General features: G+C 53.5%; 3 protein-coding genes across 10 annotated transcripts; 2 read left to right on the forward strand and 1 right to left on the reverse strand.

Moving 5' to 3' along the window:
- TMEM262 (transmembrane protein 262) lies at positions 1-1,402 on the forward strand. Of its 3 annotated transcripts, XM_065529422.2 has the most exons (5): positions 1-137; positions 247-322; positions 786-916; positions 1,024-1,123; positions 1,243-1,402. In XM_065529422.2, the coding sequence occupies exons 1-5, from the start codon at positions 135-137 to the stop codon at positions 1,317-1,319; spliced, it is 387 nt and encodes a 128-aa protein (XP_065385494.1). In that variant the 5' UTR covers positions 1-134; the 3' UTR covers positions 1,320-1,402. The 3 variants fall into 3 exon arrangements, with proteins under 3 accessions (XP_065385494.1, XP_073869331.1, XP_073869332.1); XM_074013230.1 differs by lacking the exons at positions 1-137; positions 247-322 and having other exon boundaries at positions 597-916; XM_074013231.1 differs by lacking the exons at positions 1-137; positions 247-322 and having other exon boundaries at positions 597-916; positions 1,024-1,091.
- On the reverse strand, positions 1,376-5,543 carry ZFPL1 (zinc finger protein like 1). Of its 5 annotated transcripts, none has more exons than XM_005577320.5 (8): positions 5,384-5,543; positions 4,963-5,072; positions 4,541-4,652; positions 3,167-3,360; positions 2,986-3,058; positions 2,704-2,850; positions 2,338-2,455; positions 1,376-1,846 (listed from the first exon to the last, which is right to left on the reverse strand). In XM_005577320.5, exons 2-8 carry the CDS (start codon positions 5,062-5,064, stop codon positions 1,660-1,662), a joined length of 933 nt encoding a protein of 310 aa, XP_005577377.3. In that variant the 5' UTR covers positions 5,065-5,072; positions 5,384-5,543; the 3' UTR covers positions 1,376-1,659. The 5 variants fall into 5 exon arrangements, with proteins under 5 accessions (XP_005577377.3, XP_073869329.1, XP_015289970.3 ...); XM_074013228.1 differs by having other exon boundaries at positions 4,453-4,652; XM_015434484.4 differs by having other exon boundaries at positions 4,963-5,085.
- Positions 5,544-5,688: 145 nt separating this feature from the next.
- Positions 5,689-24,517, forward strand: CDCA5 (cell division cycle associated 5). 2 transcript variants are annotated; one of them, XM_074013225.1, is made up of 10 exons: positions 5,689-5,827; positions 6,040-6,134; positions 6,213-6,278; positions 6,364-6,399; positions 10,260-10,694; positions 22,124-22,237; positions 22,606-22,697; positions 22,969-23,067; positions 23,824-23,890; positions 24,024-24,517. In XM_074013225.1, the coding sequence occupies exons 1-10, from the start codon at positions 5,782-5,784 to the stop codon at positions 24,375-24,377; spliced, it is 1,404 nt and encodes a 467-aa protein (XP_073869326.1). In that variant the 5' UTR covers positions 5,689-5,781; the 3' UTR covers positions 24,378-24,517. The 2 variants fall into 2 exon arrangements, with proteins under 2 accessions (XP_073869326.1, XP_005577376.2); XM_005577319.4 differs by lacking the exons at positions 22,124-22,237; positions 22,606-22,697; positions 22,969-23,067; positions 23,824-23,890; positions 24,024-24,517 and adding an exon at positions 10,860-12,575.
- Positions 24,518-24,627: the final 110 nt, after the last annotated feature.

Here is a 24,627-nt window from a genome sequence, read left to right on the forward strand (position 1 = left end):
AGGATTTATGCCACCAGCCCCAGCTGTCTCATGGGACTCTTGGACGGATGGAGGTGAAAATGCTCCAAGCACCTGAAGGTGGCAGAGAGGAAAGCTGACCAGCATTGGGTCCTGTAAGAACATCTGGGGAGAGAATGGTAAAGCCAGGTGCCCTCTGGGCCACACTGGGAAGGGCACGGGGAAGATCCCGGGACAGCTCTGAAGAATCTGTTGATATCTTTCCTTCTCGTAATTCCTTTCCACCAGAGGGTAGAGCAAATACTTGGAACCTGGGATTCACCCCAGGCCTCCCCTCACCTGGGAATGCCTTCCAGCTATGCAGGTGGGTCCTAATCTCTCATCTGCCTAAAACTTGCTGTGAATCTAGACCACACCCCTCAACTTTTCTGAGCCCCAGTTCTTCATCTGTAGACTGTGTTCACGCTGCCTCCATTGTGGGAAAATTGAGATGTGCACAAAAGTGTCTAGAGTGAGTACGGGACAACTAGGGCTGCTGCCCCTTCGCCTTATGGGCCCCCACTGATCTCACAATTCAGAGCACCCCTACCACCTGTGAGGCAGTCCTGTGTTGGCTGGAATCAGCCTGTGTTCTAGAATCTTGTCCCCTCCACTGTCCTCCTGGTTCTAAAATCCCACTGCTATTCCATACCAGGCACTCTAGAACCAGAGACTGCTGCTTTTCCTGGGCAGGGCCTGCTTGCTCCAGCTCTCAAGTCTGACTTGCATCTACTCTGTGGGCAAGATGCGGCTGCGAGACCGCATCGCCACATTCTTCTTCCCAAAAGGCATGATGCTCACCACAGCTGCACTGATGCTCTTCTTCTTACACCTGGGCATCTTCATCAGCGACGTGCACAACTTCTGCATCACCCACCACTACGAACGCATGAGCTTTCACTACACGGTCGTCCTGATGGTAGGCTCGGGGCAGGGACGCAAGGGCTGGCTGCAGGAGGCCCGGGGGGCTGATGGAAACCCCACTGTTGTGTCAGGGGGCCACTCTCCCACTAGATGGGCCTACAGTTCTCCCAGGTGATCAGCATCTGCTGGGCTGCCATGGGGTCACTCTATGCTGAGATGACAGAAAACAAGTACATCCGCTGCTCTGCCCTGACCATCCTGAGTGAGTGGCGAGAGGGGGAGGGTGCAAGGGGGAGCGGGGAGCTTTGGAACCCTGAGATATGGCAAGGAGTAGCCAGGGAAGGGTACTGGGGCTCATGGGGGGCTCTCTCCTCCACCCAGTGCTCAACGGAGCCATGTTCTTCAACCGCCTGTCCTTGGACTTTCTGGCCATCGAGTACCGGGAGGAGAACCACTGAGGCCTGGGGAGTCGGAACAGGGCTGAGGAGGCTGAACGAAAAGGCTGCCTCGGGTGTTTTAATAAAGTTGTTGTTTATTTCCACCTGCCAGCTCCTTCATGGGGCAAGGGGTGGGAGGCTGGAGACCTGGGAGGAAAGCAAGTCAAGATAAATGCTTGACCCGCGGGGACTCCAGGCCCGTCCTGCAACCACTCTGGTGGACTCGGCTTTGGGTCCGGGGTCTTAGTGTCTTAGGCTTGACGGAGAGGGGCAGTGAAGAGGTGCCCCCAGCCTCCCCATTACGCCGCCTCTCCTCCACAGGACCCAAGTCCTAGGCTGGCCTAGCCACAAGCAAGGGGGCTCAGGAGGGGCCCACGCGGATGTGAGGGTTCATGAGTGGGTCCAGGTTGGGGTCGCTGTCTGCTGCGGCCCGGCCTAGGCGAGACATGAGGGCAAGGAGGGCCAGAAAGCCCAGCAATCCCAGGAGTAGCAGCAGCCCTGCCCGCTGGAGCAGGGTCAGCGGTCGCTTCCGAGACCCGGCCCGGCTCCTGGGGGGATGAGGGGAAAATCAGGTCAGGCCCCAATCCCTGGTGGCCCCCACGGCCTAGAGAGAAGCCCCGGTCACCACCCATTCCTGAACCTCCATCTCCTCGTCTGTGCCTCAGAGATGATCACTCCTGCACTTGCCACCATAGGGCCTTATTGTGCAGCTCAGACCAGCTGAGGCACACGACTGTGTTCTGGAAACTACAACGTGTCAGGCGTCGGGGAGAGTTACAAAGATTAGCGGGTGTCAGTTCAGGAAGGGGCCTCAAAGAGCCTGAGTCCAAACCTCCTGTGTAGGAGGCACTGAGACAGCCCCAGAGAGAAGCAAACCACAGCTTCTGCTGCACAGCCAAGGCCTCTGCACACCCCAACACCAGGTACTGTCACTCCCCAGAACGAGCCCCTTTGGTTATGAAACTGTCCCTCCCAGGGCCTCTGGTTCCCACTCCCTCTCCACCCCTTCCCGGCATTCCGCCCGCCTGACCCTGTGTACCTTAGCAGCTGGGCCAGCCAACCCAAGGCAGGCCGGCGTCGGTACTTGTCATCGTCACAGTCTCCATGGAGGCCTGGTGTCCGGTCATCATCCCGCGTATCATACACCTTCCTAGGGGCTACAGGGTGGAGCCACTAGCACCAATAGACTCAGGAAAACTGGCCGCTTTGGGGAGGGCTAGGGGGATCACCTGCCCTCCTCAGTCTGACAGAGCATCTCAGAATCGTGCGGAGGTAATGGCTGTGCCTGGATTGAGGACAGGTTCCTCCAGGTGGGTCTCTCTCTGGATCCTCAAGCTCCCCGTACACAAACCACTCCACCACCCTCTTTCTATCCTTCCGCGGCCTGGGTCACTCCCAGGCTCACCATGAGTTAAGGGCTCAGGATTGCCCATGTGGATCACTGTGTGCGGCTCGGGCCGGCCTGGGGAAGCCGGGGGCCGGGGGGCCTGGCTGTAGAAGGCTGGGGCAGCAGAGGCGCTGTCTACCTCCTCTGGTCCAGGGGTACTGCTGGCTGTGGGCGGAAAGAGAGCCATCAGCAGAAGTAGTGGGTAGAGCTCAGGGGTAGAGCATGTGACTGTAGACCAAGGGAGCTGTCAGCAGAGCAGGGAGGCTAAAGCCCAGACAGTCGGTGGAAGCCACCACTTACCATTAAAGCTAGACCAGTCAGAGAAGTCAGACGTGTTGAGGGGCTCGGGCTCTGGGCTCACCACCTCATCGATCTGGAGGAGGGAATCTGGGTCACCAGGCTGCCTAGTACTGTCCCCACCCATCTGGCTCAGGTGGGGCCCAGGGCAGATGGATGGTCAGACAGACAGAGGGACTCTCACCAGAGGGAGGCCCAGTCCTGCCCGGGCCCAGTTGACCGTGGCCAGCTTCTCTCTCAGTGCGGAGGCCACAGGGCCAGCCAGGTTGGTTGGGGGGAAGATGGGGCCATTGCAGCTGGGGCACTGGTAGCCGGCAGGTGCCGTGTTTCGGGGTAGCTGGGCAGCACGTTCATTGAGGCAGGCCCAGTGAAAGAGATCTTAGGGCCCATGAGACAGGGGAGAAGAGACATGAGGAAGAAGACACTTAGGGCTCCTAGCCTAGCAATAGCCCCCAAACCATTGCAGGACATATGGACACACGTGTGTGCCAGAGCCTTCTCCTCCCCGTCCTGTTCCCTAAAACATCAGTCTTCTTGGCTATCACCATCTAAGTCCAGGCAGTGCTACCAAGCTGTCCAGCTCACAGGGGTAAGTTTGGGTGGGAAGAAACGCCACCTCTCCTTTCAGTGAGTCCTCTCTGGGCCTGCACTCATCATACTCTTTGGGCTAATGGCTAATAATGAACAGTTGCAGAAAAGGTTCCTTGATATACACACAGGCACACATATGCATGTACACATCCCTGGGCACACATGTACATGTGCTTATAAGCACATAATCAAACACAAGTAGCATTCACTATATCTACACTATGGGCACAGGAGCCCTCACACATACACATCTATACACTCACAGGTTTGCTAACACTCAGGCACATTCAACCATGCATTCTCTTGTACTCCCACAACACACCTGTGTTCATATGTTTACGTACATACATTTACCCATTCATTCACCCCCAAGTACTAATCAACACACTAACACTCATTTAAACACACAGTGTACATTAAGTGCCTGCAAGTACACACACGCACTCATAAGGAAAAACACATATGGAGCTGCCTCTTGCATGAGCTCCTTCAAAAACTGGAGCTAAGGCTCTTACTCCAGATTCAGGTCAAAGTCATGACACATATGTCTGCTGACTTCTTTTAGCTAACTTTAATGTGGGAAACTCACTTCCTCTCTGTTTAGACTTGGAATCAGTGGTGGATCCTGAATATCTGAAAGCGACATGCCGGTCTGGCTAGCTGATAGTCACGGCCACCAGCATACACATAAGCTTGACTGGCTCTCGCTCAAACCTCCAGATTGGCAGGTCTGAATTTTTAGGAAAGAGGAACTAGGAGCTTTAATTTTTAGGAAAGACAGTGAGGCCTAGAAAGGAAGAATAACTTGCCTGAACTTACAGAGCAGGTAAGGAACTTTAATAGGACTAGAATCTGGGTTCTGAGACTTGGGGGACTCACTGTCCTGCTGCTTGAGGAGGGCCTGGAAACCAGTCACCAAGCTGGCCCCTGAGGCTGGCCTGATCCCCCCGAGGTGCCAAGGCCTCACCATAGCAGACAAGGCGGGTCGTCTCTCGGCTGGCCAGGGGTATGTTGCACAGGCGGCAATTGGGGTTGTAGTCGCTATCTTGGAGCCATTGCAGGTAGGACTGGACGATGCACTGGAGTGGGAGAGAGATGTCACAACTGGTGCTGGGGCTGCTCGGCCTATCACCCCAAGGTCTGACAGTCTCTTTTTCTCTAGTCACAGAGGAGACTCATCCTTTTGTTTGTTCAATCAATATTTATTGAGCACATACTGTGCGCCAGACTCTCTCTTGGGGGCGGGGGATATATCAGTGAACAAAATAAACCAAGTCCTTGCCCTTGTGGGGCTTACATTCTAGCGCGGGGACCCTCATTGATTTGGAGGAAGCCAATACCGCCTTGCCCACCCAGTGCCCTGCTCAGTCGCTCCCCTGAAGGCCCCACCTTGGCGTGATTGGCTACCAGGCAGTGCTCGCAGACGTTGACCCGGTGTTCGAAGCAGAACAGGTTGGTCACCTTTCTCTTGGGGCACTTACAAAGCCCCATGATCGATCCTGGGAAAGGGACCTGAGTTGGTAGGAAGCCAGGTTCTGGTGGCCACCACTACGCTCTCACCAGCCCAGTTTCCACTCTTAACTCCCCCAGACACTCTCTTATTCGCCCCGACCCAAGATTTCTGCCCACTGTTCCTCCTTATGCGGGGAAACACCCCCTGCATAAATCCCACCTCCGGCGACCCCTCAATCCTTCTGGATCCCGCCCCCGGCCAGGCCCCTCCATCAGCGACTCCCCGATACCACCGGCCCCGCCCCCAAGGCCTCCCCTGAGCCCCACCCCCTCCAAGCCCCGCCCCTTCTCTACAGACCCCAGTCTCTGTGTTTACTGATCGGCCGCTGCACCAGTTCCGAAGGGCGGCAGCGATGCTTCGAGGCGAGGAAGGGCAGGGACCACGCTCTCCAAGGATCTTGCTCCGCTCCCTTCAGCCCCGGCCGCCCCGATTATCCCTCCGCTGCCACGTCTCTTCCGGGTGCGGCGCGCCCTGATGACGCCATCGCACCCCTGGGCCACGCCTCCGCTGACGCTAGACGTGAAGACCGGTGGAAAAGAGAGGGGGCCCGAGCGCCGCGGACCTCTGTCCCTACGTCACTTCCGCTTCCTTCTCCGCAGGGCGGGTAATTCGAAAGTTTTTTGCAGCGAGTGGCCTTCCCCGTTGGCGCGCGCCCGGGGCGGCGGCGCTGGAGGAGCTCGAGACCGAGCTTAGTTATGTCTGGGAGGCGAACGCGGTCCGGAGGAGCCGCTCAGCGCTCCGGTGAGCGGAGGGCACGCGGGAGACGTGAGGTCCAGCCGTTTGGGGGACGCAGTCCTGTGAAAGATTGCCCTTCCCTCCCGCTGCTGCCTCCAGAGGAGGCGCCCTTAGAAGGGCTTGTTTGGGAATTTTCTCGCTGTCTCTAGAACCTGTTCTCTGGACTCTAAGCTTAGTCTAGAGTCCTCCTCTACCACTTAACTTTTTTCTCTTTCCAGGGCCAAGGGCCCCATCTCCTACTAAGCCTCTGCGGAGGTCCCAGCGGAAATCAGGCTCTGAACTCCCGAGCATCCTCCCTGAAATCTGGCCGAAGGTGAGCCCCAGGTTTCTCACTTCCTCCCCTTGTGGCCCCTCACCTAATGTTGAGCTCACGTTCATCCCTCTTCTCCAGACACCCAGTGCGGCTGCAATCAGAAAGCCCATCGTTTTAAAGAGGATCGTGGCCCATGCTGTAGAGGTAAAGGCTAAGGAGGGTGTTGTGGGTGAGTAGGCGGGCGAAACTGGGGGCCAGCTATGAGATCAATTGGTATTGTACCCCGCAGGTCCCAGCTGTCCAGTCACCTCGCAGGAGCCCTAGGGTGAGTTCACTTTCATCTACTTAATTAAGTAGAATCTGGGTCACTCTAGAGGTGGACAGCACACATTGGCTGCTCACATCTGCCCAGGGAGCTGTTTTGCAGTACTACAAAAACAGTTTGCCTTTGGGCACCTGCATGCATTGCCAGTCTTGAGTACTCCCTGAAGACTTAATACACTTAACTTTTTATGCCTTGTGTATTTCTACCATTTTCCTGGAACTTCATGTAAAAACTGAGCGATGTCTTAACTCCACATATTGCCTTTCTAATCCATTTTGCCTTTAGCTTTCATTTATGGGTGTTCTAAGATAAGTCATGTGTATGACATTTTTACAGTTTTAGCACAAGCTATTGTCAAAGGATGTTTCATTAATAGACAATCTGAAGACATAATGAATGAGAAATGTGAACTCCTTTGAAGAGCTGATAGGGCTTAGAGTCAACTAGGGAGAAAGACAAATGACCAGTGATGGCAGCGTTGTGTACTGGGACTGCAATAAGGAATACTAGATGCTATGATGGTGGCTAACCCAGACCATGTGGCTCAGGGAATGTTTCATGGAAGAAGAAACATTTAAACTGAGTCTTTAAAGACAAGTAGAGGGTGGGTGCAGTGGCTCACACCTGTAATCCTAACACTTTGGGAGGCCGAGGCAGGCAGATCACTTGGGTCAAGAGTTTAAGACTAGCCTGGCCAACATGATGAAACCCTGTCTCTACTAAAAATACAAAAATTAGCCAGGCATGGTGGCACATGCCTGTAGTCCCAGCTACTTAAGAGGCTGAGGCAGGAGAATCGCTTGAACCCAGGAGGCGGAAGTTGCAGTGGGCCAAGATCGCACCCCTGCACTCCAGCCTGGGCGACAAAACAAGACTCCATCTCAAAAAAAGGGGGCGGGGTTCCAGGCCAAAGAAGAAGCCATGTTTGCAGAGATTGGGAATTTAAAGAAAAATCACAAGGTTTGGGGAATAGCAATTTGTTTAGTGTCTGCAGCAGACCTCAGCAGGGGAGGGGGCACCCTAAGGCAGAGCAGAGCCCGATGAGGCACAAAAGCCACACTCATGACTTGGGCTTCATTCTTGGGTCTGTGGGCAGCCTTTGGAGAGTTCTGGGTAAGGTAGTGACTGAGTCAAGTTTGAATGTTTTAAGAAAGACCCTTCTGGGAGCTGTGGGGAGAATGGTTTGGAGAAGCGCTACCTTGGGGCTCCAAGACCAGTGGAATGACGTGAAGTCCAGGAATTCTGAAGCATGAAGCCAAGGGCGTGAGCTAAAGCCAGGATGACACACAGTACTGGGTTCAGACGGAATCCCTCCCCAGAGGCCTTCCCTGATCACCCTTATCCTATTGCTGGCACATTTCTCTATGTAATTCTCTTAGGCCTTACCAGTTCTTTTTTTTTTTTTTTTTTTTTTTTGAGACGGAGTCTCACGCTGTTGCCCAGGCTGGAGTGCAGTGGCGCGATCTCGGCTCACTGCAAGCTCCGCCTCCCGGGTTCCCGCCATTCTCCTGCCTCAGCCTCCTGAGTAGCTGGGACTACGGGCGCCCGCCACCGCGCCCGGCTAATTTTTTGTATTTTTAGTAGAGACGGGGTTTCACTGTGGTCTCGATCTCCTGACCTTGTGATCCGCCCGCCTCGGCCTCCCAAAGTGCTGGGATTACAGGCTTGAGCCACCGCGCCCGGCCAGGCCTTACCAGTTCTAAAGACAAGGTCTTGCTCTGCCACCCAGGCTGGAGCACAGTGGTGAGATTTTGACTCACTGCAGATCCTCCTTCCTCAGCCTCTCAAGTAGCTGGGACTACAGTCGCACACCACCATGCCTGGCTAATTTTTTTATGCTTTCTCTAATTTTTTTTGTAGAGATGAGGGTTCACTATGTTGCCCAGGCTGGTCTTGAACTCCTGGACTTAAGTGATCCTCCCACCTTGGCCTCCTAAAGTGTTGGGATTATAGGCATGAGCCACTGTGCCTGATCCTTACCAGTTCTTATAGTGTATTTTCTTGCATGTTTGATGTCTTTCTCTCCTCTCTAAGAACATAGGCACCTTGAGGGTAGGGACGTCTGCCTTTCCTAGTAGCCACTCATTCTTGTTGACTGACTGAGATTCATGGTACATCAAACAGGATAAAGTTGCCAGGACCTGGGTGACTGCTTGGCTACAGAGGATGAGGAAGTGGTAGTCAGTGGTGACCACCAATTTATTCAGCTTCCCTGTTTTTTGTTTTTTTGAGACGGAGTCTCATTCTGTCGCCCAGGCTGGAGTGCAGTGGCGCAATCTTGGCTCACTGCAAGCTCTGCCTCCCGGGTTCACGCCATTCTCCTGCCTCAGCCTCCCAAGTAGCTGGGACTACAGGTGCCCGCCACCAGGCCCAGCTAATTTTTTTGTATTTTTAGTGGAGACGGGGTTTCATCATGTTAGCCAGGATGGTCTCGATCTCCTGACCTCGTGATCCGCCCGCCTCGGCCTCCCAAAGTGCTGGAATTACAGGTGTGAGCCACCGTGCCCGGCCTTTTTTTTTTTTTTGAGTTGGAGTCTTGTACTGTCACCCAGGCTGGAGCACAGTGGCGCAATCTCGGCTCACTACAACCTCCGCCTCCCACGTTCAGTTGATTCTCCTGCCTCAGCCTCCCAAGTAGCTGGGATTACAGGCACCTGCCACCACGCCTGGCTAATTTTTTTGTATTTTCAGTAGCGACGGTTTCACTATGTTGGCCAGACTTGTCTCGAACTTCTGACCTCAGGTGATCCACCCACCTCAGCTTCCCAAAGTGCTGGGATTATATGCATGAGCCACCATGTCTGGCCACCCGTTACCTCTTGAACTTCATCTTCAGTTTCTTCCTCTTTCCTTCACTTCAGCCACGCTGGCCTCTTGTTCTTTGACCCTGACTAGTACTCTGTGGCCTCAGGGTTTTTGGACCTTCTGTTCCCACTGCCTAGAACACTTGGCCACGAGTCACTCCCATACCTCCTTCAAGTTGTAGCTAGAATGTCACCTCAGTGAGGCCTGTATTGACCTTTATCTCTTCGCAATTCTAACCTACCCCAAGCACTCTGTCCTGTTCTGTGTTTTCCTGTAGTGCTTGATACTGCTCACATAATACTGAATTTTCTTATCTGTTTTTCCCTTAGAATGGGGCAGGGGTTTTCTCTGTTTTATTCCCTGCTATATTCCCAGTTCCTGGCACAGAACAGGTGACTGATAAATACTTATGGACTGAGTGGACATTTTAGGACAATGCTCATCAGCTGTGTGGCAGATGGACCACAGAAGGCAAGGGCGGAAATGTGGAGAGAAATCAGAAGGTCGCTGGGACCAGCCTGGGCAACATAGGGAGATCCCCCTGTTCTACAAAGAAACAAAAAAAATCAGCCAGAGTGGCACGTGCCTGTAGTCCTGGCTACTCAGAGGCTGAGGTAGAAGGATTGCATGAGCCCTGGAGGCTGAGGCTGCAGTGAGCCATGATCGTGCCACTGCACTCCAGCCTGGGCAACAGAGTTAAGACCCTATATCCGGAAACAAAACAAACAAAAAAAGGTTGCTCAGCTGGTCTGGAAGACACCTAATGAGGGCTTGAGTTGGTCAGAGGGGAGGCTGGATGCTGGGCACATTTTGGAAGCAAGTGACAGCATCAGCAGATGGGGGCAAGTCCACTCGTGTCACAAAAGCAGACTCCTCGGAAGCAATGGTGGGTTGTTTTCTTCTCCCCTCGTCTCTTTCAGGGTCTGATTTGTCTCTTCCTTAAAAAAGTGTGTGTCCTGTGGGTCTTTCTTTCCACGCTGAATCTTCTCAGGCTTTTCTGGAAGTAAGCAGTCCAACTAAGTATTGGGGGCATCCTCTCTTCTGTCCTGGTACAGATTGCCTTTTTCTTGGAGAAAGAAAACGAGCCCCCTGGCAGGGAGCTTACTAAAGAGGACCTTTTCAAGACACACATCATCCCTGCCACCCCCACCACCACTCCTGTGCCCAACCCTGATGCCGAGTCCAGCTCCACGGAAGGAGAGCTGGACGCCAGAGACTTGGAAATGTCTAAGAAAGTCAGGCGTTCCTACAGCCGGCTGGAGACCCTGGCCTCTACCTCCACCTCCACCCCAGGCCGCCGGTCCTGCTTTGGCTTCGAGGGGCTGCTGGGGGCAGAAGACTTGTCCGGAGTCTCACCAGTGGTGTGCTCCAAATTCACTGAGGTCCCCAGAGTCTGTGCAAAGCCCTGGGCCCCAGACATGACTCTCCCTGGAATCTCCCCACCACCCGAGAAACAGAAACGTAAGAAGAAGAAGATGCCAGAGATCTTGGTGAGTGAGAGGCAGGGGTTTTTCTCTGCCGTGTGCTCCAGCAGACGTGCACGGCTGGGGCTCTGGCTCTTTTGGGGGATAGGCAGCACCTGCAGGGTGTGGGTGAGATGCTCCAGCCACCATGTTCCCTTCTCACTCACCTGCTCCCCATTTCTCTTCCCTCAGAAAACGGAGCTGGATGAGTGGGCGGCGGCCATGAACGCGGAGTTTGAAGCTGCTGAGCAGTTTGATCTCCTGGTTGAATGAGATGCAGTGGGGGGTGCACCTGGCCAGACTCTCCCTCCTGTCCTGTACATAGCCCCCTCCCTGTGGAGGGGACACTTAGGGTCCCCTCCCCTGGTCTTGTTACCTGTGTGTGTGCTGGTGCTGTGCATGAAGCCTGTCTGCCTTTGAGGGCTTGGGCAGCAGTGGCAGCCATCTTGGTGTTAGGAAATTGGGCCGCCTGGCCCAGCCACTCACTGGTGTCCTGTCTCTTGTCGTCCTGTCCTTCCTATCTCTCCAAAGTACCACAGCCAGTTTCCAGATGGGCCATAGACTGTGGAGGAGACTCACTGGCCCAGCCAGAAGTTAAAGGGCTGAGGGTTGAGGTGAGGGGCACCCTCTGCTCTTGCCAGGAAGGGTGGCTCCTTGGAAATAGGCCCAGGGGTTCTGCCAGCCTCGGCCTTTCCATCCTGAGTTGCTTTCTGTTGGTGGCTTTCTTCCTGAACCCATCTGCGTAAAGAAGTTTTCGGTTCCGTGAGTTTTCCTTCCAATTCTGTAAATAGTCCCAGAGAGAATTCGTGGGCGGAGGGCAATTCTATCTTGGAGGAAGAAGCTGGACATTCAGCCTGTGAAGTCTGAGTTTTGAAGGATGTGGGGAGCCTTAGTTGGGTCTCAGACCATAAGTGTGTACTACACAGAAGCTGTGTTTTCTAGTTCTGGTCTGCTGTTGAGATGTTTGGTAAATGCCAGGTTGATAGGGCACTGGCTGCTTGGAGCAAAGGGGCCACCAGGTGCTGTGGGTTTCTGTGGCTCACAGCCTCTGGGCTGGTGCCTTGCGCAGGGCCCACGCTGGAGTCTTACCACTCTGCTGCAGGGGTGGAGGTGGCCCCTCTTGTCACCCACACCTATTTCTTACAAAATAAGTTACACAGAGTCTACTTGGCCCTAGAAGAAAAAGTTGAAGAGTGCCAGTCTTACTAGCATTTTGCGACTATGCCTGTAAAGTCCTCGGAAACTCCTTGTGTACCAGACAGCGGCGGGGGCTGAGAGCAATTTTAGTTTTTGGCCTCCCTATCCTCTCACATGAGAACACTGCCTGGATGCATCTCATGATCTCTGGAGAATTTCCCCATCTTTCTCTTCTTTGAATACTGAGGATTCAATAGTGTGGATTTGAAGGCTGCCCTGCCCCGACTCTCCCACCGCACCCCAGTCCGTTGTACCTTTTGATGTTTATAAGTTCATGGAAGTAGACGCTGAGGTATGCAGAGGAGCTGGTGGATAACAGAGAATGCCAGTGAAGATGAGTGCTGGGTCAGGGTACTTGGAAGAAACGTTGCAGGCCAGGCAGGCCCTAATAAAACCCTCTGCCAGGCCTGGGAGTCCCAGGCCATCTGTTCAACGCTCTGTGCTTTGTCAGACTTGCAAGCAAGCCCCCTTGCCGGGGAGGCCTAGGTGTCCTTGAGCTGAACCGCACTGAAGAACTCTTGTCCTCACGGGCTGATATGGCAGAACTCTTGGGAAATGTCTTAGTCCTGCAGAATCAGAGGTCACCAGATGATGCGGAGTTGAGATCATCACTGCAAACTTCTCTGTTCCTGAGGAACTAAATTTAAGGAAAAAAATGGGATTTTGTTTTATAGTTGGAAAAAAATCCTGATTAAAGATTTTCTGCCTGTCCATGGACTGTTTCTTTTATTGAGTCAAAGGCAGAGCCAAGGGTAAGGCCAGGCCTCCTGTGGGCTGCATCACTGGAGTTGTCCCTTTGTCCGGGCGCTCCTAGCCCCGCCCACCCCCATTCGCCCCATGGTAGATCACTGTCCTGCCCCACTTTTTTTTTTTTTCTTGAGGCGGAGTCTCACTGTGTCGCCTAGGTTGGAGTCCAGTGGCGTGCTCTCAGCTCACTGCAACCTCCACCTCCCGGTTTCAAGCGTTTCTCCTGCCTCAGCCTCCCCAGTAGCTGGGGTTACAGGCGCCCACCACCAAGCCCAGCTAATTTTAATTTTTTTTTTTTTTGAGACGGAGTCTCTGTCGCCCAGGCTGGAGTGCAGTGGCCGGATCTCAGCTCACTGCAAGCTCCACCTCCCGGGTTTACGCCATTCTCCTGCCTCAGCCTCCCGAGTAGCTGGGACTACAGGCGCCCGCCACCTCGCCCGGCTAGTTTTTTGTATTTTTTTTAGTAGAGACGAGGTTTCACCGTGTTAACCAGGATGGTCTCGATCTTCTGACCTCGTGATCCGCCCATCTCGGCCTCCCAAAGTGCTGGGATTACAGGCTTGAGCCACCGCGCCCGGCCTAATTTTAATATTTTTATTAGAGATGGGGTTTCACCATGTTGGCCAGGCTGGTCTCGAACTCTGACCTCAAGTGATTTGGCCTCCCAAAGTGCTGGGATTACAGGCGTGAGCCACTGCGCCTGGCCTGTCGTGCCCTTTGTCTTGTTTATTTCTGTCCAGTCCCTAATCCGCTCCTCTTCCAGGAGGAAGAAAGTCGGGTCTGGGGTGAGGGTGCTGAGAGCTCCCCCAGTGCCCACAGGAGATGCCTGGGAAGTAAACATCCTCCCAAGTCCAGCCCTTGTTCCCCATTCCCTTTCAGGCTCCTTTGAAGGAGCCTGAGTTGCTCACTCCATGGTCCAGACTGGATGCTGTGTAGCAGCTGGTGCTGTGGGACCCCTGGGGAGCTGCTCAAAGATGCTGATGCCTGGAAATTCTCCCACTTGGCCTTAGGTAAGGCTAGGACCCTACATGTAGGTGGCACAGACCAGCCTCCCATCCCATCCTCCATACTCGTACTTGCCTCCTAGTCATCCAAACAAATCAAGGCCATTAAGTTTTCAGCAGACTTAATTCACTTTGACCTCCTTTTCTGACCCAGAGGATACGGGTCCCTTCTTCAAGGCTAACCTTTCCACCTTGGCTTTTGATCCAATTATCTTGTCTCTGAAACCTTCCTCTTTCTGCCAAGTCCTAAATGGCTTTTTTTTTTTTTTTTTTGAGACGAAGTCTTGCTCTGTCACCCAGGCTGGAGTGCAGTGGCCGGATCTCAGCTCACTGCAAGCTCCGCCTCCCGGGTTTACGCCATTCTCCTGCCTCAGCCTCCCGAGTAGCTGGGACTACAGGCGCCCGCCACCTCGCCCGGCTATTTTTTTGTATTTTTTAGTAGAGACGGGGTTTCACCATGTTAGCCGGGATCGTCTCTCGATCTCCTGACCTCGTGATCCGCCCATCTCGGCCTCCCAAAGTGCTGGGATTACAGGCTTGAGCCACCGCGCCCGGCCCTAAATGGCTTTTATTTGCTTTGTTGTTAAAAAATGACAACCAGGCTAGGCACAGTGGCTCACACCTATAATCCTAGCACTTTGGGAAGCCGAGGCAGGAGGATCACTTGAGCTCAGGAGTTCAAGACCAGTCTGGGCAACATAGGGAGACCCTGACTCTACAAAAAATGTAAAAAAAAAAAATGGGTGTGGTGGCGCATATCTGTAGTCCTAGCCACTCAGGAGGCTGAGGTGGGAGGATCACCTGAGCCTGGGAGGTCTGGGCTACAGTGAGCCATGATGACGCCATTGCACTCCAGTCTAGGCGACAGAGTATAGACCCTGTCTCAAAAGACAAAAACAACCAAAAGTTGACCAGCATCTGTCGTTAGCTACCACCATTACTCCCTCCTTTTAAGCTTGAAGGAACGTTCCAAGTTGCTGTTTACTTTCTTTGAATTTATTCCCAATGCCCTCATCACTCTCTTTACAGCTCAAAGGTAACCAGTGATGTCCTAATGTCCAGTATTCCAAGCTCAGGACTCTGCCAGCACACCCTCTTTGGAGCTATGGCACTGCCAGCTCCTTTTTCTTGGCTTTTCCTGAAATGTCTGCATACCAGGCCTCAGTCCTGGACCCTCTTTCCCACCTGCCTGCTCTTGCCAGGTAGCCTTAGGTTCTCTGAACTGCCTCCTTGCTCAAGACTTGGCCATCTTTATCTCCAACCTAAAACTGTCCTGAGCTACAAATCAGAATCTAGAACTGCCTTTCAGGAAGTCATCTGAAGCTCTGCTCATCCAGCAGCTTGCTTACTCCTGTGTTCTCTGTGCCATTAGCAGAGCCACCAGCTGACACAGTCACACAGGCCAGGAACCCAGGACCAGCTCCTTCCTTCACCCCATCTGGCCAGCCCCATCCCCCTCAACATCCCCCCACTCCGCAGTCACCAGACAATTGCACTAGCCTCCTGTGGGTGCTTCCCTTTGGCTGCTGTGTCTCCACACTGTCTGCACTGCAGCTAGAACATATTTCCTAAAACACACAATATGATCCTGTCTCTTCCCTCCTTAATTTTTTAATTTTGAGATGGAGTTTCACTTTTGTTGCCCAGGCTAGGGTGTGGTGGCACAATCGGCTAACTGCAACCTCCACCTCCTGGGTTCAAGCAATTCTCCTGCCTCAGCCTCCCGCGTAGTTAGGATTACAGGTGCCCGCCACCATGCCTGGCTAATTTTTCTATTTTTAGTAGAGACGGGATTTCATTATGTTGGCCAGGCTAGTCTCGAACTCCTGACCTCAGGTGATCCGCCCGACTCGGCCTCCCAAAATGCTGGGGTTATAGGTGTGAATCACCATGGCTGGCGTGCTGGGCCTATTTCTCCTCTCCTTAAAACCCTTTCTTTTTTTTTTTTTTTTTGGGACTGAGTTTCACTCTTGTCACCCAGGCTGGAGTGCAATGGCACAATCTCGGCACACCACAGCCTCCGCCTCCCGAGTTCAAGCGATTCTCCTGCCTCAGCCCCTGAGTAGCTGGGATTACAGGCATGTGCCACCACACTCAGCTAGTTTGTAGTTTTAGTAGAGACTGGGTTTCTCCATGTTGGTCAGGTGATCCACCATCCTCGGCCTCCCAAAGTGCTGGGATTACAGGTGTGAGCCACTATGCCCAGCCAAAACCCCTGCCTTTGTTTTTTTTTTTTTTTTTTTTGAGACAGGGTCTGGCTCTGTCGCCCAGGCTGGACTGCAGTATTGTGATCTGGGCTCACTGCAACCTCCACCTCCCAGACTCAAGCCATCCTCCCACCTCAGCCGCCCGAGTAGCTGACACTCAGGCATGTGCCACCATGCCTGACCTTTAAAACCTTTTAATACAATTTCACATCTGAGTGTAATAAGACCAGAGAAAGTTGAAAGCAGGGATTGGAATAGATTTGTACACCCATGTTCCTAGCAGCATTATTCAACAATAACCAAACAGCTGGAAACACAAATGTCTACCAGCACCTGAATGGATAAAGTGTGACCTATCGATACAGTGGAATATTATTCAGCCTTAAAAAGAAGGAAATTGGGCCAGGCGCAGTGGCTCACACCTGTAATCCCAGCATTTTGGGAGGCCAAGACTGGCGGATCACTTGAGGTCAGGAGTTCAAGACCAGCTTGGCCAACATGGTGAAACTCCGTCTCTACTAACAATAGAAAAATTAGCTGGGCCTGGTGGCGGGTGCCTGTAATCCCAGCTACTTGGGTGGCTGAGGCAGGAGAATGGCTTGAACCCAGGAGGTGGAAGTTGTGATGAGCCAATATTGTGCCACTGCTCTCCAGCCAAAACAGAAAGCTCTGCTGACTTCCCATGCTCCGTGCTGCGGTAGAATGGATGGTCGCTGGTGGATCCCCGCAACCAGGACCTAAGCTGATCAGATTCCCCACCTTGAGCAATGGGTGTGAGGAGGGATGAAGGCACCGCCTGTCCAGCAGTGTCTGGTGGGGGGAATGTGTTTGCTCGTCTGCAGGCCCTCCCCCGTCCTGGTTCTGGCAGTCGGCGCCCTACAATGCTTGCCCTTTGAAGTCTCTTCTTTCCATGAGTTCTGTGACTCCCCAGCATCCTCCCAATAAACTCCTTTTTGCTCAAATCAGCCAGCATTGTTTCCTGTTTGCACCCCAGAACCCTGGCTGGTCTAGGGGGCTCCTGACACCTTAGCGGGGCTGATGAGGACTCCAGGCCAAGGCTGGTGTCCAGGCTTCAGCCCATAGACCCAACGCAGGCTGCGAGTTGCTCAGAGGTCCCTGCCTCTGAACCTTTGCTCTCTGCCTCTTGTGTCTTTTCCCACTCCTGCGTCACCTGGGTAGCCCCGCGTCATTAAGTCTGGCTCACACGCCACACCTGCTCAGCCTTTCCTCCCTACCTGCCCCACCCAGTGAAAGCAAAGAGCACAGGTTCTGCAATCCAACCCGGTTTGAATCCTGGCTCTGCCAGCTTCTAGCTGTATGACCCCAGGCAAATGATAATAATTAGACTTTACTGTGCCTCAGTTTACTTATCTGTAAAATGAGGACAATAATAATACCTGTGCCACAGTGTTTAAAAATGAGATGGCCGGGTGGGTGCGGTGGCTCACACCTGTAATCCCAGCACTTTGGGAAGCTGAGATGGGTGGATTGCTTGAGGTCAGGAGTTCAAGACCAGCCTGGCCAAGATGATGAAACCCTGTCTCTACTAAAAATACAAAAATTAGCTGGGCGTGGTAGTGGGCACCTGTAATCCCAGCTACTCGGGAGGCTGAGGCAGAAGAATCACTTGAACCCCAGGGGCTGGAGGTTGCAGTGAGCCGAGATTGTGCCACTGCACTCCAGCCTGGGTGAAAGAGCGAGACTCCATCTCAAAAAAAAAAAAAAAAAAAAAAAAAACAATGAGATAATACAAGTAAAGCACTTAGTGCATGGTGAGTGCTTAATGAACAATTTTCAAGTAGAACTGACCATTCCCTCCCTTTTTGAGTCCCAGAAATCCCAGAAGTCCACACAGACCTCCATCATAGCACCTTCAAGCTCCATTCTGTCTGCTCTGCACACATGTTTACACAGTAGCTGTGTCAACTCCAGCTCAGGCTGGAGGCAGGGTCCTATTTGTCTCTGTTCTCCCAGTGTCCAGACACGTCATGGAGTAAGTGGGTGTGGTGGTTTCTCACCAGCCTAGGCAGGTGTGCCCCTCCAGTGGGAGCTGGGGACAGCGGCTTCAGAGAGCCTCTGAGTGCCCGGTAGGAGGGGCACCGGTGGAGTCAGGAGTGATGGCGCCTGGCACCCTGCCTCAGGTATGAGCCTCCCACACCAAAATTCTAGTCCCACTAACGTGCATATGAGGTGTGAACCCCTGGCTCACACCTGTCCCTATTTCTTGGAGAATGAACTTCACCCTCCCTCTCCACAGGGCAGTTCCCCACACAGCCTACGGACCCCTGCCTCCTCGCCTAGGTCCTCAGCCCGGTGGCCCACCACCCCTTGAGATGAGGCTTTGGCTCAGGCCTGGTGGTTCTCCCAACATGTGGGCCTAGACCAGGCTGCCTTCCCCTCTCCACAGTGTGGCTGACAGGTTGGCAGGCTCCCTGATAGCCACCTGCTTGGGGATCAGTACACCCCCATCTGTGACTCTTCTCGAGCCCTGGTTTTCTCTTTTGAAAAGTGGGGCCAATTCCATCTCTAACGGAATTGGTCGGGAGGTTGTTTTCAAGGTTGATGTCATATGCAAAGCAACCAGCAGAGTTCCTCATCACTGATGGCTAGTAGCATTTTACGCAGCCTGTGATTAACCCTCAAAGGAGGAGATTCATTTTTGTACCCTTTCAGCATTGAGGGTAGGGCCTTGCACAAAGTTAGGGCTCAACCAATATTTGTGGAGTTGAATACCCATTTCACAGGCTAGGAAGCTGAGCCTGAGTTCCTGCAGCTGCCCCACCTATGAGCAGCAGAGTAGGACTCAAATCCGGGTCCTGAGCTATCTTCTGTCCAAGTCTGAATTAAGCACCTGTCTCTGCTTGGCTGGTGGGACCCTGAGAGGACCCCAGTCCTGTCTGTCTGTCTATCTGCTCATCTTCCTCACGTACCAACTGGTAATCATGGAGCTTTTCATGCCTCCCAGTGTCCTCTGATGGGCACCAACATGTGGCCGTGGTGTTAGAGTTGCTAGATTTAGCAAAAAATACAAGATGCCCACTTAAGCCTGAATCTTAAACAACACAATTTTTTAAGAATAAGCATGACCCTGCCTCAATCCCAGCACTTGGGGAGGCCAACGCAGGCAGATCACGAGGTCATGAGTTTGAGACCAGCCTGACCAATATGGTGAAACCCCGTCTCTAAGAAAAATACAAAAATTAGCTACTCAGGAGGCTGAGGCAGGAGAATCGCTTGAACCCTGAAGTCAGAGGTTGCAGTGAGCTGAGACTGCGCCACTACACTCCAGCCTGGGCAAGAAAGCGAGACTGTCTCAAAAAAAAAAAAAAAAGATAAGTGTTTCCCAAATCAGAGAAATAATAGTTTTCTAGTACAACTATGTCCCATGCCACATATGGGGTATAAATATGTGGGGTGAAAATCCTAAATCCTGGCTGAACGTGGTGGCTCACGCCTGTAATCCCAGCACTTTGGGAGGCCGAGGCGGGCGGATCATGAGGTCAGGAGATTGCCATCATCCTGGCTGACATGATGAAACCCCGTCTCTACTAAAAAATACAAGAAATTAGCTGGGTGTGGTGGCGGGCACCTGTAGTCCCAGCTACTCGGGAGGCTGAGGCACAAGAATGGTGTGAATCTGGGAGATGGAACTTGCAGTGAGCTAAGATTGCACCACTACACTCCAGCCTGGGTGACAGAGCGAGACTCTCTCAAAAAAAAGAAAAAAGAAAATCCAAAATCCCAAACTGTGAGCACTGCCCTGACATTCACTGTAGCATTTTGGATTCTGGATTTTCAGATAATGCTAATATTCCAAAATCCTAAGAAATCTGAAATCCAAAACACTTCTAGATAGGCATTTTGGAGAAGAAATTCTCAATCTGGCTGGGTGTAGTGGCTTATACCTGTAATCCCAGCACTTTGGGATGCCAAGGCAGGAGGATCACTTGAGCCCAGGAGTTCAAGACCAGTCTGGGCAACATGGTGAAACCCTGTCTCTACAAAGAAGACACAAATTAGCTGGGTGTGGTGGCAGGCCTGCAGTTCTAGCTACTCGGGAGGCTGAAGTGGGAGAATCATCTGAGCCTGGGAAGTTGAGGCTGCAGTGAGCCAAGAGGATGCCACTGCACTCCAGCCTGGGCGACAGAGTGAGACCCTGTCTCAAAAATAAATAATAAAGTCTCAAAAAAAATTCATCATTTATCTGAGATCCCAATTTATTTTATTTTATTTTATTTTTTTTGAGACAGAGTCTTGCTCTGTCGTCCAGGCTGGAGTGCAGTGGCCGGATCTCAGCTCACTGCAAGCTCCGCCTCCCGGGTTCACACCGTTCTCCTACCTCAGCCTCCCAAGTAGCTGGGACTACAGGCGCCCGCCAACTCGCCCGGCTAGTTTTTTGTATTTTTTTATAGAGACGGGGTTTCACCATGTTAGCCAGGATGGTCTCGATGAGATCCCAATTTAACCTGGCATTCTGTGTTTTATTTGACAACCCTATGTGGGTACACTGGTACGCAGCTCATACCACCGTAAGATCCACTTTTGTGATGTGACAGGGTCTCATGCACACCTCCAGGATTAACACAGTTTAGACACTTGTCATATGCAGCAGTTAGTGGCTTGTCTCTCTTCTTCACTTCCAAGGCCCTTGGCATCCTGCCCTCAGTGTCTACTCCTTCCACCTATCCTCTGAACTATGCCAAACAGCCCACATAGACAGACACACAAAGATCCCCATGCCTCCTCGTCCCCTGTGGGCTATAGCCCAGGCCCTGCCATGGGCCCTTTGCAGGACCCCACCGCTCTTGCTTACACCATTCCCTCTTCTGCTTTCCCCTGCATCCTTGTTTGAGACCAGGCGGCACATCCTGTGTGCAGTCTTTCTGGAGCTCCGAAGCAGAGTGCATGGCTCCTTCCTCTTGCAGCCAGGGCTCTCTGTACAGACCTCTGTGTGGCTCATCCCCCCGCACTGTCAGCTGCAAACCTGGGGCCTCCCTCATCCTCTAGAACTTCTCCTGGGCAGAACCAGGTTGTGTCCATCTATATGTTCCCAAGGCCTATGCCACAGGCAATGTTTACAGGAGACCAGTAAGCACATGAGTGAATTGTGTCCTACCATGTGAAAAAGTCTTTGTTTCCTTACCACTTCTTATATTTGGGCCTTTTAGGCCCCTTCCAGTTTTTCTTCATGGTGTAAATCAGCTACTGTGGTCGTCCGTGTGAATTACTTTTATTTGGAGTTGTTTCTTTAAGCCGTTTCCAAAGTGAGGTTCTCAGAGGCACGACTCTCCATCATTCTGTGGATCTTGTTATACACAGCCAGGTTCCCCTGGTGACAGAGTTGCCTATTCTCCAGCAGCCATACCACGCTGGAGCTCAGGGACTTTCCAGGGTTACGGGGCCCTCTGCAGAGCTGTCGGTTTATATCACATGGTCAGGAATTGTGTAATTTTAGGCTGCCTGGAAAGGTACAATATAACAGTATAACAGGGGCAGCCACAAGCCCCCTGCCGCAAGTCCATGGGGATCTAGAGGTGCAGGTGGACTCAGTGTGAAGATGGACCATGTCTGTGGTTACTTGGCCAGTAGATGCACAGGATTCTGGAAAATACCAGGGTGAAGAATAGCCACAATTCTATTAACTTCAGCCTTTTTTTTTTTTCTGAGAGTCTCGCTCTGAAGCCCAGGCTGGAGTGCAGTGATGCAAACACACCTGAGTGTAGCCTCGACCTCCCAGGCTCAAGTGACTCTCCCACCTCAGCCTCCCAAGTAGCTGAGGCTACAGGCACACACCACCATGCCCAGCCAATTTTTAAATTTTTTGTAGAGATGGGGTCTTGCTATGTTGCCCAGGTTGGTCTCTAACTCCTGGGCTCAAGCGATCCTCCTGCCTTGGCCTCTGAAAGTGCTGGGATTACAGGCGTGAGCCACTGCACTCAGCCTCAAAAAAATTTTTAGCATGTAGTTTGGTAGGACTGACAGATAAAATACAGGACACCTAGTTAACTTTGAGTTTCAAACGAGCAGTGAATCGTGTTTTAGTGTAAGTATATCCCAAACATTATGTGAGACAGATACTGAAAAAGTCTCCATTTTCAGCTGAAATTCAGATTTCACTGGGTAGCCTGTATTGTATTTGCTAAATCTGGCAACTTTCACTTTGAGGGGGTCTGGCATGCTGGATAAAGCTGGTGATAGACGCTCCCCAGGCTGGAAGCTGCCGCACAAAAACCAGACCAGGCTAGAAAGGGCGTGGGGGGATGGTAGGTGTGGGTGACTAGCAGGCTTCTGTCTCTCTCAGTCTCTTAGGAGCAGACAAAGAGCCCACTCTAAGTTGGCCAACGAGCGAGTGGCACAGCCTGTTGAGGAGCAGGAACCCAAGGACACTCAGGCTGCCGAGGAGTGGAACTCGGAGGTGACGGAAACCCCAGCACCTCCCAAGGCGGCGGGCAGGGAAGGCAGGACAGCTGGAGAAATTCTTCCTGTGTCTGATTGGAGGCCTGAACCCCTGTCGTCACACCCAACCTCCAGCTGTCAGGGCGTCCAGGCCCAGCTCCTGGGTTCAGAGCTGAGGAACGGGTGCAGGGGAGTTCAGCGCTGGAGGGCCTCCTGGACGGGTCCCGTTCACACCTCCTACCACACTTTCTCTACAGGGTGGGGGATACAGAAGATGGGGCCCCTGAAAGGCAGGGAGATGGCAAGGATGGGGGGCGTGGGAGGACCCGGGCTGTTGGGTGAGCAGCCTTGACCCTCTCCAGTCACCTTGGCACCTTCTCTACAAAGCCACCTTCCTCAGAACAACTGGAACCCACCGTCACGTTCCTGTTTACACTCCTGAACACGTCTGAGCCCACTGAGCCCAAAGACCCTGAATCGTAAGGCTGCATGAGAGAGAGAGAGAGTGTGTGTGCACGTGCAGGAGCATGCAGGCACGTGCAAAACTGAGGGAGGCGGATGGTGTTTCTCCCCACCCCATACCCAGAAATATTCAAACCTGGGCCAGGACTCAGCCTTGGCCCGTGCAGAGAGGAGGCCCAAAGAGGCCTGCTGGAACCTGGGCCTGTGGCTGGGCACCCCCACACTGCCCACCCACCTCCCTCATCCCCTAGACCCTCTGGCCTGACCTTCACTGCCCACTTGCTCCAGGGACTCGGAGGTCCAGGAGTACCGGTTCCTAGATCAGGAAGACTGGGGCCCCCAGCGGACCTCAAAGGAGATCAGGCGGTTGCAGAATGACTGCATGAGGTGAGCTGGGCGGGCAGATGGGGGCAGGTAGGGTGACAGGGCTGCCCCCAACCGAGGCCAGGTCTGGCTTTCAGGTCAGGGCCCACATGCCTGGTGAGCGGGCATTCAGGAACCCCCACCTTTAATTGTCCAAGAACTTGAGGAATGTTCAGTCTCGGGGAGGGGCTTGTTCCCCAGATGTCGGGCTCTGGAGCTGGGGCCTGCACAATCCCATGGCCGCTCACCCCTCTCGGGTAATGCTGGAGTCAGAGCCCCATCTGTCAGCAGAGGTCCTGAGGTGGGGGCGGGGCATGACAGAGGCGTCCAGGCCATAGACCTGAGTGATCAGCCCTCCCATTCATACACCTCGGCAGGGCTTGTTCCAGCATTGACCCTGTCACTGGCCTGGAGCCACCGAGAATCCTGTGGCAACCCTGCCTACAGCCCAAAGGAGCAGCTAGCCCTCTACCACCCACCCCTTCCAAGGGGAGCCTCAGAGGGTTTCTAGCTCACCCAGAAGCAGCCTGCCCTGCTCTTGCAAAGGAAGGCAAAAAGCATACTTAGTCTTTCTCTGGGTCCCCTGCTACCAATCACTCAGGGAGAACAATTCTCGTCCCACCTGTGGTTTTGCTGGGACAGGAAGACTGGGCTCTTAGTGAGACACTGGTCCCAGGTGGCTGTAGGACCAGGTGGTTGATGCAGGAGGTGGGGGGAGGGGTGCTGCCTGGAACAAAAGCCTGGGGGCTGAGGTGGGAGGGGTCTGTTTTTCAACCCTAGGCTTCGGGAGTCACTGAACACCACCCAAGTGCACAACCTGGCCCTGGGGGAGAAGCTGCAAAACCTGGTGAGACCCTGAGCCAGGACCCCCTTTCTTTGTCTTGCCTTCTCCCTGCCTCCCAGCCCAGCTCTCCTAGAGGGGCCTCGGGTTGGCCTGCACAGCGGGCTACCCACCTCGGGCCCTGCAACCCTTTGTCCAGCCCACCTTGTTGTATAAGAGCCTGAAGGAGGGAGCCCAGGCCATCCAGGAGGAGGCCCAGGCCATCCAGGATGAAGTGAAGGCCCTGCAGGAGGAAAGCCAGGCCCTGCTGGAGGTGGCTCTGCTCAGGTGTGCGGGCAGCTGTGGCGGCGGGGAGGGAAGAGGCGGTTGCCCCACACTGCTCGCTCAAGCTGTCTCTGCCTGCAGTGAGCCAAACCCCCGGAGGGCAGGTCTCCTCTTCATGCTGCCTGACCTGCCCCACAGCCACAGAGACCAGGGTCAGGCCTGGCTGGGCCCCAGGTCAGAGGTCGGACACCTCCTCGGGAGGCCACTCCATCAGCCAGCTTCTCCCTAGATCCCGGAAATAAACTTAGAAGCTGAGCTTCAGCTCCGCCAAGTGTCTGTGGGCCCTGGGCTCAGGTGAGGAGCAGGAGGTCACCATGTCCACACTGAGCTCGGCTCCTCAGCCACCCTCTGACATCACCCCCACTCCCTCAGTTCACCCATCCTGGATCTACCCCTCCCCGACATGGCCCTGCCCTCCCTCCGCCCCTTACAGAAGGTTCCAGACCTGGTTGTCGTCAGCCTTGAGATGAAAGCTCAAG

Source organism: Macaca fascicularis, chromosome 14 (genome assembly GCF_037993035.2).
Source record: "Macaca fascicularis isolate 582-1 chromosome 14, T2T-MFA8v1.1".
Taxonomy (NCBI): domain Eukaryota; kingdom Metazoa; phylum Chordata; class Mammalia; order Primates; family Cercopithecidae; genus Macaca; species Macaca fascicularis.

Bases quoted from the DNA above. Each gene is read 5' to 3' on its own strand.
- CDCA5 (XM_074013225.1), top strand. From the start codon at position 5,782: ATGTCTGGGAGGCGAACGCGGTCCGGAGGAGCCGCTCAGCGCTCCG. The intron at 10,695-22,123 runs GTGAGTGAGAGG...TGTCTCTCTCAG, and splicing joins AGAAGATGCCAGAGATCTTG to TCTCTTAGGAGCAGACAAAG. The intron at 23,891-24,023 runs GTGAGACCCTGA...CCCTTTGTCCAG, and splicing joins GGGAGAAGCTGCAAAACCTG to CCCACCTTGTTGTATAAGAG.
- TMEM262 (XM_065529422.2), top strand. The intron at 323-785 runs GTGGGTCCTAAT...TCTTCCCAAAAG, and splicing joins AATGCCTTCCAGCTATGCAG to GCATGATGCTCACCACAGCT. The intron at 1,124-1,242 runs GTGAGTGGCGAG...TCCTCCACCCAG, and splicing joins CTCTGCCCTGACCATCCTGA to TGCTCAACGGAGCCATGTTC.
- ZFPL1 (XM_005577320.5), bottom strand. From the start codon at position 5,064: ATGGGGCTTTGTAAGTGCCCCAAGAGAAAGGTGACCAACCTGTTCTGC. The intron at 2,851-2,985 runs GTAAGTGGTGGC...TTCCGCCCACAG, and splicing joins TGACTGGTCTAGCTTTAATG to CCAGCAGTACCCCTGGACCA. The intron at 2,456-2,703 runs GTGAGCCTGGGA...TCCACCCTGTAG, and splicing joins TCCTGAGCCCTTAACTCATG to CCCCTAGGAAGGTGTATGAT.